Raw genomic sequence first — 12713 nt, 5'->3', positions numbered from 1 at the left:
CTGACAGGCGACCAGTACCCTTGTATAGTGTCTCGTTGGTTGTAATCGTGTTTATGACATTTTAACCAGACAGATTTGAAAATGTAATGGAAACATGGCCTGTTAATTGGAAAGCATTTTATGACTACTGCTTTTGCAAATAACAATCATTTTACCTTTTTCCTAGTATCTGAAGATGTTTTCTCCTCTCCCTGCTTCCTAGCACCCCATGCTTTGCCCTTCCACTCCAAAGTTTGTGTCTCCTTGGTTCAGGACTGCATGGGACTGCAGTCCTGTGAACCTGTGATACCAATGGAGACAAAAACCTGCTTGGCCTTGTGAGCAGCGGTGGATGAGAGACTGTTGCAGGGTGCTGGAGATCTGCTTTCGAAGTCCCCTACTCCAGAAGTTTTCACCCCTCAGCGGTACCAGCCGGGACTGTGTAGCTGCACTTCAGATGAGGCGACTGAAGCACCCCGAGAGAGAAGCGCGAGGAAAGAAAACGTGTGGTAACTATTTTTAACTCTTTTTGTCAACTTGAGCACTGGCTGCTCTGACAACCAAATGCACACCTACAGTACAAAAGGTACTTCGTGCTTTTATGCAGGCACACGCATCCAGTGCTTTTGCATTCGCCCCCTGAACGCCCCACCGGGAGGTTGGCAGCCTGACAAGCGGTACCCCAGCACGGGGCAGCTTCGCGCAGGGAAGCGCCAACTGAAACGTGTGACAGGGACAGGGGCAGGTCCGCCAGCAGACGCGGGCGGCCAAGCGCCCACGGCTGCCTCGCAGGACTGCGCCCGCGCCGGCGGAGGGGGACTTCGGAGTGGGGACACTGTCCAGCAGACAAGCCCCGAGGGGACACGGCCGGGGGAGGCCTCGGGAGAGCGCGGCCGGGCAGCGGGCTCCGTACGAGCCGCCAGGCAGCCGGGGCAGAGGCGGGAGGCGCGCAAGGCCGGGAAACAGAATCACAGAATCGTCTAGGTTGGCAAGGACCTTGAAGATCATCCAGTCCAACCATTAACCTAACACTGACAGTTCCCAACTACACCAGATCCCTCAGCGCTATCTCGACCCTACTCTTAAACACCTCCGGTGGGGGGGGACTCCACCACCTCCCTGGGCAGTCCAACCTCACGGAGAGACGGCAGGCGAGGCTGGAGAGGCCGCCCTCGCCTCGGCTGCTCCCGGTGGGAGCGGCGCCGCGGTGCTGCTGCCAGCCGGCCGCCCGCGCTGAGGGCCCGGGCACAGCGCCACTCCGCTCTCGCCGGCAGCGGGGCCGCGGCGGGGAAGAGGAGGAGAACGCCGCGGCCGCTTCCTGCCGGGGCGCGGCGGCGCGGCCGCTTCCGGGGCGGCGCTGGGGGGGCGGCAGCGCCATGGCGGTGAAGCGCGGCGGCGTGCCCGCGGCCGGCGCGCCGGCGGCCAAGCGAGCCCGTGGCGGGGAGGAGCAGGAGTTCAACGGCGCCCGCTTCAAGGCGCTGCTGCGGGACCCCGCCGCCGCCGGGAAGGGTGAGGGGCCGGGCCGGGCCGGGCGCGAGGTGCGATCGTGAGGTAAAGGCGTGCTCCGCCGGCGCAGCGGGGGCCGGAGCGGGTCCCGGGTGTCCCCGTCGCCAGAGCGACGTCGTGGGGATGGCGATGGCGATGATGCCGGTTGCTGTCGCGGTACGGCGGGCGCGGGCCGCTCCCGCACGGCGCGGGCCGCCGCGGGCCCCGGGCGGCAGAACCGGCGTGTCCCGGCCCGGGGGGGCGGCGCGTAGCGCGTCACGGGCCAGGGGTTGGCTCCGCGGGTGAAACTCCCGCCTTGCAGGTCTGGAGACCTTCGTCTCGGTCGCCAAGACGTTGCCGTCACCTGAAATATATGATGTCGTGGAGGGATACGTGAAAATTTCCATGGAGTGTGCTGAAATATTCAAACTTCTGGACGGAGAAAGGAAGCCTGAAAGTGAGGTAAGTTGGCCGCGGGAGTTAACACTGACGACTGGCAGCGTGCGTCCCGACAGGGAGAGGAACTGCCAAATAAACGCTTTGTGGCATAAATAACTCTGCTAATTTGAAATGGATTTGGTTTTTGGTTTGGTTTTTTTTTTGAAAGTCACAGTGGCAGAAGCAGTGATCCAGTGGGAAATGGCCTTTTCAATCCAAAGAAGTTCCTGGACTTAATGATAAGCACAACCAGTAGTCCTGCCAAAATCAAGCTGTTAAGGTTTTTTAAATGTTATCAGAAGACCATTTATGAAATAAGAGGGTCAACAGAAGCAGTTAAGCAAAGAAAGTAAGTAGTCCAGTGAAAGTATTTGTTTTTAGATAACTAGACGTCTCCCTGATACGTCAGTATTTCTAGGAAGCCACTGGTAAAGTTGACCTCATTTTTCTCATCTGAGCTGGACACAATTTTTCCTCATCAGAATATGATGAATGAACTGAAGAATTAAAAAACTGTGAATACTGGGGCAGCATGGTTAGCTTAAATCTGCTTACAACATGAAGTTGGATAGTGTTCTTTTTAACCTCCACTTGTTGGTCTTTGCATTAGATAATCATTTGTTCTGTGTAATGACAACCTGTGTGATGTTCAGTGACATCCTTTCTTCAAGATCCTTTTACTAATAGGGTCTATTACTTGTAATGAATAGAGCCCCAGTGCTGTGTGGACTCTGGATTCATCTAGAAGGAGTTAATTGCAAGACTAGAGCAGCTCACATGGTTTTCTCCAGCGCATTCCATTGTTTCATTGTGCACTTACTAGCAGTTGTCTCTTAAAGCGTTGGTTCATTAGCTGTAGGCCTTGGCCTCCCACTTGAAAAGGGCCTTCAAGATCCATCAGCCTGTGCTGAGATTTGCACTGTGGTCAGTGTTTGCATCCCCAGAAGCGGCTGTTGTGCACATGCAGGTAAAACATTCGTATGTGTGTAGGTCCCAATTCACGAGTGAGGAGGGGTCCTGTTTTACATTCAGTTTATTTGTCCAGGATTGTACTGGTCTTCAGTCAGCACACTGACTTGGGCTTCTAGGGGAGGTTGTCCCTCCTTACTACTGAATTTCATGAGTTTAGTAACTGAAAAAAAAGGAGTCAGCTGACCTCCTGTGATTCTCTAGTCTTTCATATAGTATCTGTATAGGGTCTTCTTGAAAATTCACGCTCTCAGAACTAATCCTTTAGAAGAGGAAGCATTAATTTGGGAGAGAATTCGGAAGTTAACTTCGCCTTAATATGTGGAACCTTTCCTCTTATGGTGGGGTTACTCTTTTTTTTCATGGTGTTACTGTTTGCTCAGCTACTAATTTCAAGCCATACCTGATACTGGCGGATATTAACATAATTCTTTATCTTACAGATGCTGTTAATTTTTCAAGCTCTAGAAGCCATTTTACTGAGGACAGCCAGTGACCTCTCCCATTTTTCTGTTGTGGGAATGAACATAGTCAAAAAGTTGATTCATTCCTACATGAGATTGGTCTATGCTGCTTTGTATTCTGAAAATCACAGGTAAGCCTTCTCCATACGGTTGCGAAGAATCTCTGTCAGTTGATCCCGAGGGACTGTCTGGGTCTTGGACATGTGTACAAGATGCTGAAAATTCAGCGTGACTTATTTCTAATAATCCACCTTTATTTAATGATACTGTTCCACATTTCATAAAATAATTGCACGTGGAAGTCTTTACAAGGTAGAAGCTCTGGTATAATATATAACGTAATGCTATATGATACTTTCCCAAGGCTGTAGTTTTCATTGGTTGTGCCTGTACTAGTGAGAGGTAAAGTGGATGGTATCTTGAGTCCTATTATTTTAATGCTACTTGTTTGTGAAGTGAAATGTACTGCATGGACAGGGAGGAACAGGCTTTCGTGTAGTTCACAGAGGCTGAGCAGTCTTATCTTGTGATGACAGAAAGAACTGCTCTTGAGTGTTTTACTTCCCTGTATTTTTTGTAGTCTGATTTCCATGTTTATAATAGAATTTTTTCTTTCAGACTGGCTTTTCCTCTGTAACTTTTCCCATTTCTTAAATCTAAGGCCATTTTAGGTCAATTGAAGCACTACTCCAGTCTAAACAACAATTTCTCATGCTCTGTGGGCAGGCTGAAAGGAGTTCAAGTGCCAGAGACATTTTAATACAAACCGGGAGGAAGTGGAAGGGAGAGGAAAAAATTGGAGACTGCAAATGTCTTGTCCAAGGCCAGTGTCTTTCGGCCTTTGGACAGTCCAGAATTAGAAAAGCATTTTCTGCTTTCCAGTTCATGGACACAACCACACTTCCAGTACCACTCAGTTGATCTCATTGCAACAAGCATTTTAACTGTACATAGAATCCCAAATACATGTGGATAGGTATATTGTGAATAAATTTTGAAACTATGCAACATCTGGACTTCTTTATTAAGTATTTAAAGATTACAGCTTTTGGAGAAATCTTTCTAGAACCTGCAAGGAGGAGGCTGCAGATTTCTCATGGTACTCTGATGGTATATGCTCTGCTTTTTCTGTGCTACCTCTTTGATGTGCAAAGGGATTTTACTGTGGTGGTACATCTGGGTGGGATCTCTGCTTTAATCTTATGGCTTTCTTACAGATTGTCTGTGAATGAAATGTGATGGACAGATTCCAAAACCCTTTGTGGAGGTTTGGAGACTTGTGCCCAATGGCCCTGTAATGTTCCCATTGAAATAAATGGCAAACTCCCACAAATTTAGGAGTTCTTATTTTTTGGCACTTTCTTCCTTTTATCCTACTTTATAAAGTGAATGTCCAGCCTCTCATTACAGCTTTATTTTTGGGAAGAATATATAGGCATTCCCTTTTCCCTTCTTCTCTCCTTCCCAGTTGCCATTATCGCTGCCTAAAATAATGGTTTTGGTTGTTTTAACTTCCGCTCTATTTTCTCAGGCAAATTTTCCCAGTGCACAGTGAGCAAGAATCAAAACTGAGTGTAGATCTTGGGATTTAGTTAATGACAAGACCATGCTGCATACTTAAACTGAAGAAAACCTCTGTCATTCCGACAAAAAAATGCGGTCTTACTTGGGCCTACGCTGTGTGCGTCCTTAACTTTAGCATCAGCTGTAGCTCCTATGGACCTGCTTGTGGCAGTAAAGTGCATAAGCATTTGCAGGACTGGGGGCTCTGTCCAAGACATACGCTTGTAGAAATAGGCTGTTCACAAAGATGACCAAAGTTCTTTGTGAATAGCGGAGTAACATTTGTGTTTGGCCTAAATCTGTGTTGTGATTGTCATTAAAATGGTTGGCTACATATTCAACTAAAGCTGCCATCAACTGCAGCAAGAGCTTTGCATGACCAGGGATACTTTCCTAACGGCTGTCTTGGTTGCTTGTGTTGGGACTGACTCAGAACTGCTTCATGCCTGAAATGGCTGAAGGCTTGAGTGGGTGTTGGAGGTGGAGTGCGATAATTTCTTTTACAGGAAAATGGTCTTTCTTTAAATTTTAATCTCTTGATTTGGTTGTTTGTATAACTGTCACCCTGGAAGTAACCTGCAGGTTTTCCTCTGCATTTCGTTTTAGGATGAGCCGAGTGTGCCTTACCCTGTTGTCAGCAATGGTGGCTCAGGGGCCAGATTCAGCAAGGGATGTGTATAGCCATTTTGATTTCAATAATAAGTTTCTGCCTGGATTATTGAAAAAAAGATGTAAGAAGGTAAATTAAGTTTCTTTGTGCCATGAAATGGTACACCATGGCTCCATCAGTTTTCTTCTGCCAAGTATTTAAAACTAAGCTGTTGCCACAGTCTCTTTGCTGTATTTTGGTCTGCAAGAACTTACCTCTTCCTGTCCTGTGTCAGGCTGAAATGCTTCTTGATTGTTTCTAATTGGCAGCAGAACTGATCTGTGGGACAAGAGCTTCCCATCTCCTTACATGGAAAATCCCCAGGGAATGTTTCTGAGTATCTGCCATAGTGGGAGAACTGGCCTGCACCCTTGAGGTATAGGTTGCTTCATTTTCCGTCCTGCTCTGGTCATTCTCATGTTGTCAGGGTGCAGAGCTCCTCAGGATAGCCTTGTTTTTACACCGCTTTGTAGAATTTATTGCAAAACATCAAAGTGCCTCATCTGTTTCTAATAAGCTGTGGTGAAATGTATAGTTTAATGTATACATGCATAGTTTCTGTGGGCTACCCTTTCAATGTCTAAATGGAGTGAAATACTTCTGAAGAGTATTCAATGATGTGTTTTGGAAGAGCTCAGTTTTTTTCCAGTGTAAGGATTGCAGTTTGAAATAAATGGAGGTTGGAAGTTCTGTGGTTGTTTCAATGGAGAGAGGATTTTGCACAGTACTAGTACAGTCAGAGTAATTACATTTGGAAATATAACAAAGAGTTTTAAACAGACTCTTGGTGGAAATCCTTGAGGAGGATATGCAAGTGACTAGAAAAAAGTCACTCCTCTTTTTCCAAAAGGAACTTTATTTCTTCTTTCCTCTCCCTTTGCTAAAAATAATCAGGATTGACCTGAACCAGTGTTTTAGAACAAGAATATTTATACGTCGTTCCAAATACAAGTGGATATTTATTTATATATTTAGAACAAGAATATTTATATGCCATTCCAAATCCAGTACTGGTACATTGTTTCTGGTTTTTAAAGATGACTTGCAGAATGAATGTGTACATTTGTGTTGGGTTTGTGTCATCTATGTTGACAAATGAGACTGTTTATATATAAAGCAATCAAGTAGAAGGCAAAAAACCAAACACGCACCTTTTTCCCTGAAACCATCTTTTACAAGTCTGGGAATATCAGATTTCATGGGTTTTGACCTTACTTCAGAAGTTGTCTTTAGGAGTACCTCCACCCCTTAAATTTAAATGCTCGGATGTAGTCTTTTGACCACAAGCTTATTAGATATGCAAGTAAGGTACAAGGAAAAAAGTTTCCAAAACCAGATTGAAGCTTACTCTTGCTCAGCTTTCAGTGAAATTATTGTCACGACTGGCTGTGAGAGGGGAATTTTTAATACAAAAATATCAGGCCCAAAGCTTAGAGCTTTCTTTCTCTTTATTTCTTCTTTCAACCCTTTCATGAGACACTTCTGCGCCTAGTCAGTATCTTCTTCCAGGCATTTTTACATGCAACTTAATTTTGCATAATAAGTTTCAAAAAATTACAAATCATGGAGGGACTCTTTATCAGGGAGTGTAGGGATAGGACGAGGGGTAAGAGTTTTAAACTGACAGAGGGTAGGTTTAGATTAGATATAAGGAAGAAATTCTTTACTATGAGGATGGTGAGACACTGGCACAGGTTGCCCAGAGAAGCTGTGGCTGCCCCCTCCCTGGCAGTGCTCAAGGCCAGGTTGGACGGGGCTTTGAGCCACCTAGTCTAGTGGAAGGTGTCCCTGCCCATGGCAGGGGGGGTTGGGACTAGGTGATCATTAAGGGCCCTTTCAGCCCAAACCTTTCTATGTTCACATCCTGTGATCCTTTTCTAGGCAAAGTTTTCGCTACTTTCACTGTGCCTGAATTTGTAGTTTTGTAACATATTAGCCCCTTTTTTAAGGGCTTTTTTTTTTTTTTTTCCTGGCCGGTCTAAGTCACATGACCTGCATAGCTCCATGAGCAGCTGTGATAGCCAGATGTGTGTAAGGCACAGAGATGGCAACAAGCTGCAAGGGTCCCTGAAACTGTCACTACTCTGGAAGGCTGTACAGTAAGAAATTGCAGCAGCACTACTGCGTTCTTGAGTATTTTTGTGAATTGACCAGTGTACCAAGCGGTGCAGAAGTGAGGATGTTCAGTGATGTGTGTACAGGGTTTGGCATGAAACTGTTAACGTTTTCTTTTTTTTTTATTATTTATGGCCTATCTCATATATTGAGAATTGAAAAATATGTGAACTAGAACACCTTCCTTTTTGACGCTAACTTTTAACAGACTGTGATCTGCTTAACACAAGAAGTTTTTCAAATGAATATACTGTGGATGTATTGCATATAAATGTATGTGTGTGACTATGTGCAGCATGTTTATAGAAGTTGCTTAATTTACCGTTTATCGTACGTAGAAGGGTAACCAATTGTTGCAGTATTGGTTTTGCAGTTGTGTGCAATCTGTATGCTAACAGTGCCTTTTATCTTTTTTAGGGGAGAGCTGATGTCCGTATGGCCTATATTCAGTTTGCTCTCTCCTTTTTAATTGCTGGTGACAATGCAATCTTGTCACAGGTGCTGGAATTAAAAGGTACTTCACAATTGCTTCATTTGGTTTTTTTTAAGGTGGAGTCTTTTATAGGTGATAATAAATATGAGTTAATTCAAAATGTGAATCAGTTAAACAGCATGAATAAGATACAAAATACTTGCTACTGAAAAGCTTTAAACTTCTACAGTATTCTAGTGAGTGCCTCTTCTGCTTGAGAATAATGTTTGCTATCCAGAAAAACTTTGCAAAAACAGAAAGTCCGTAGTGACACAGATGTAAAAAAGGTAAAAGTAATGTAACTTTGAGGCCATAGAGTCAATAAGCAGGAAAAAACTTCATGGCCTCCAGCCTTGCTCATAACACAGTAATAGTGTATGTGTTGCATTACAGTTTTTTAAAAAAGTGTTAAAGACTGTGCGTACTTTAGTTTACATTCTGCCCTCATGCAGGACAACTGTTGTGTACTCCCTTAGACCACTTTTTGTCTATGATTCGGGAGATGAGTGTAATGTCCTTTGCATCCTTTATGGAGGCATTACATGGGAGTGCAGTCCAGGAGTATGTTACACCCATGTCTCTTAGAGAAGGGAGTCAAACTGAACTGACAAAGAAGGGGATCTAGAAAGCTAGATCTTACATACTCTTGATTAATACGTAGTCACTTATGTGCTGAAGATAATGTAAAACTTCTTTTGACTTCAGTGATTTGAAATCTACTGCTGGTATTTCTTAAGTTGTGAATTGCAACCCTTGGTAAGGTTATGAAGGAATTCAGAAGGGATCTAGAAATACTCTAAAAAAACCTCCCAGAAGTAATTAGCTGGCAGAAATTCATTTTTTCTACCATGAGGGAATGAGAACAGGCCATAATTATTTACTTCTGTTGTTCACACTACCCTGGGGGCTGCTGATTTCCTTTAATTGCTTTCAGTTGTTCAGTTCATTCTGTACAGGGAATGGCAGTACACACCTAGACCCAGTCAGCACAGCTGGCTTTCATTCCCCTGTAAGATATTGAAGTTATCTATAAACTGAAGTTCTCTAACTTTGGGATGCACAGGTGAGCCAAAAGGTGATGCATGTGGTTGGAGATGTAACATCCAAACAGCTGAGAATCACTCAGTGAAACAACTGCGAGTCCTTCAGTGGAAAGTATAGGCACTTGCTCAGGTTTAAATACTGCATAGCACACTGGGGCCCAAAATGTATTTGAAGTTGACAGATACTGTTGACATAAATGTTAATAATCAAGTTGGCAAATTAGCTAGTTATGATGAGAGTAGGTTTGGCAGCATTACTTGTTCATCACTGTAGTTACAGACACATCATCCTTCTGAACTCTTGATTGCAGCCTTTTGGTTCATCCTTAAATATAACAGCAAGGTAAATAATATGACATTGAAGAGAAATGGGTATGAATTCCCTGAAGCATTTTAGTATGAAAATAGCTTTCATGTTTTCGCTTAACATTTGAAATGTCTTCTTAGATTTCATTCCAGATATTCTTCGCTCTGAAATAAAGGAAGACAAAGTTTCTACTGTCAATCTTCTGCTTTCCACACTGAGAACTAAGGTATGATATGCCCTTGAAACTGCATTGTTTCTTGTTTTTTATTTTCTTTGCTGCTGAAAACAGGTTTGTAGTAATTTCTCATAAAATGTATGGCTCTTTCAGATGTTGGCACTGTGCTGCTGCTGCTGAAAGTTTGTCGGTGTGTCCATTACTGGTAGTCTTTATTGGAGATTGATAGCTTGGCCATATTACTGTTTCAAGACTGAAGGTTGTTGTACTTTTTCAGTGCCCTCTTTTAAAGGAAGTCAGTGCAATAGCTTGTACTTGGATGCTAATTTCAGCTCATCTTTAGTGTGTGGTGTCCAACAGATTCTGATTGTTTCATGGGTTCTGATTGCATCAGTGCCAAGTCTGAAGGTCAAAAGTACTGGAGACTTTTTAGTGCTTCCAGTGACAGTAAGATTGGTCCTTCAGTTAATATGTCTCATGCTGAAATGGGGAGGTCAGCTAGATTTGAGTAGGTTTGTTAGCTCTGAGCTAGGTAATGACATACAATCTTCTTTCCAGGAGAAAAAGGATTTTGTGTGTTTTTAGTGTGGGGACTGTGACATGAAATGGGTCTCTAGGAGCTATCTGGTTGCAGCTGAAGGATGTGGGGTAGTCTTGGCAGGGCTCCGTTGAGACCACATCCTGTGGTCCTGGTTAGCTGGTCTTTGGACTTGCTTACTGTTAGGATGGCAAGGTTTCTGCTGCAGGAGATAAATTCAGTCAAAGGTATTTCTTGGTGGGGTAGAAGAAGAGGGAAGTCATATCATTAAATTGTCTTCCCGAGATCAGAGAAGTTTTTGTGAAAAAGAAGGGGTACATTCCATGTGCTAACAGAAAATACTGTTGGAGAGGTATGTCTGCTCCCCTTTGAAGTTGTTTTTACTGATTCTTTCATAGCAGACAGAAATAACCTTGTGATATAGCAGGGTTGAAAGCGGGAATTGCTGAAAGGTGTGAGAGTTGCTTTAGTCTCGACTGCCTTTCTTGTGCTCTGTTGTTCCTTAGCTTCTGAGCATGGCTGTGCCTCTTTCCCTGTGATGCACCAGCTTGTTGCTGCTGTGGGTACAGCAGCTGCACCAGAGATTTATTTTATGTCTATAAAAGAGTTTAAAAAAATGTTTTTAGTTCCAGTATCTATGATTTTTGAATCTCTGTTTTGAATTACTGTAGCAATGTTGCACAAGCTGTTGTATGACCAGTTGGAATGAAGAAAAAATAGTTTCAAATTTAGAGTGTAACCATAAGAGCCGGCCTCAGACTCAGGCTTTTCATAACTCACAATTTAAAGACAAAAGTATTCTTCCATTTTTCTGTTGCAATAACCTTGGAAGAAGAAGAAAGCTAGCATTTAAATGTAAAATAAACCTCCTTGAAACTTTATTTTCTAAATGAAGCTTTTCCCATGTGGAATCATACATCATGTATTGTTATGTTATCGATGAAACCTAATGCACTGTACGACTCCTTCAGTTTAGCAAGGAAAATGAGAATTAAAAAAATGCAGACAGGAGAACACAGTAGAACTTTTGAGAACTTCCCTCACTGTGTTTTCCCTTGCATTCAAACTTTATTTGTAGCAGGTTCTACCATCTCTATCAGCAGGTTTTCTTGATCCTAGTCTGTGGCTGTGCTGCTCTAAAGTTGAGCTCTTTAGTTGAGCTTGAAAGTCTATCCTGTCCAGCATGTGCAGTGTTTGCAGAAGTTGGTGTAGAGTCCTATGGCTTCAACCATATCAAGATGGGAGCAGAAGTGTGTGAAAGAAGAATTAACAGGACATGCAGAACCTTTTGTCTGCTGTAGTCCAGAGAGCAAGCTATGTGTATGCTAGAAGAATGAAGTATGTTGCTGATTTGCTATTGTTTTATGATAACTTGCAATAAAGGTAAGAGCTGTTTGGTTTTTTTCTCATTGTTTTCAGGTGGTTCAAAATAAAAATATCACCAAAACCCAGAAGGTGCGCTTTTTTACTGCAGAAGTGTTGATTCACATCGCTTCACTTTACCGGTGGAATGGGATTACTGATGTCAGCCCTGGGGATTTAAAGGTCTGGTAATTTATTTCTTTGTAACTCCTAGTCCTTGTCCTGCCTTTTTTTTCCCCCCACCTGTCCTGCAGCCCACAGGTTTTGAAATAGCTCCCAGTTACTCTAACCTTGATGAGCTCAAGAAGAGAGGGATCTGCTGAGGCTACTTAAGAAGAAACCCCAACTTTGTGCTGCTTCTCACCACTTGAGGACGAGGGTTTGTTTCCCCTCCCTGATTGCCAGAACTGGGTCTTTTGGGTGCGAGTACTGTATTCCATTTCCTGGACACATTTGTGTCTCTGTAGGAGAATATATCAGGGAGCAGTGTTCTGACCGCATGCCTCATTCCCATCCTACACACTGACCTGGTAGGAGAGCTAAACTCCCAAGATGGTTGCCAGCCTTTTCATCTTACACTGTTTGAGAGGATGGCAGGGTTTCTGAGGGTTGAGCTGTTATTGATTCTACTGGTCCATGAAATCACATTCCTAAAGTCATAGATGAGGCAAGGATCAGAGCCACAGCGTGGGTGCGTGTTAGTACTGCAGATGTTTTGTCATCTTCTCTTCATAAATAGTTTACAATTTTGCTTTTTTATTTTTCTTAATCATGTAATCTCTTTTTGTCCCCCTTTCACTGTGGGAATGTCTAAGGCGTGGCTGTAAGCTCAATGCAAACAGTAGAAAGACTTCTATGCTTCCACTGGGTTTTGGCTGCAGACTTTTCAACTTTGTGTTGCTTGATTTTTAGAGGCCCAACCATTCTTCTTCAAAATGTCTATCACTGAACAACTGTTAACCTGTTATACTTCCTTTACTGTTTGTTTATGCTTATGCCATTCCAATCCTGATATATTGTAAACACCTTTTGAAGAAGGTCTGTTTCTAGTAGGTGTCTGCTTGGAGCTATGCAAATCTATGACCCTATTCATAAACATGCATTTCAGTTTTGAGTAATTTTAAATTCTTACAATTCCATCCAGTCCTTGTGAG

General features: G+C 43.5%; 1 protein-coding gene across 1 annotated transcript in view; it reads left to right on the top strand.

The window, feature by feature from the left end:
- The first annotated feature begins 1351 nt into the window (after nt 1-1351).
- Nucleotides 1352-12713, top strand: part of URB1 (URB1 ribosome biogenesis homolog) — a 58481-nt gene continuing 47119 nt past the window's right edge. Inside the window, 7 exon segments of the mRNA XM_074814216.1 lie at nt 1352-1488; nt 1787-1926; nt 3315-3466; nt 5505-5637; nt 8080-8176; nt 9625-9710; nt 11617-11742. Of these exon segments, the coding sequence (XP_074670317.1) occupies nt 1356-1488; nt 1787-1926; nt 3315-3466; nt 5505-5637; nt 8080-8176; nt 9625-9710; nt 11617-11742 (867 nt within the window). The 5' untranslated portion in view covers nt 1352-1355.

Source organism: Strix aluco, chromosome 2 (genome assembly GCF_031877795.1).
Source record: "Strix aluco isolate bStrAlu1 chromosome 2, bStrAlu1.hap1, whole genome shotgun sequence".
Taxonomy (NCBI): Eukaryota; Metazoa; Chordata; class Aves; order Strigiformes; family Strigidae; genus Strix; species Strix aluco.
Note: the sequence above shows the minus strand (reverse complement) of the source record. Positions and strands in the feature narration are given on the sequence as shown.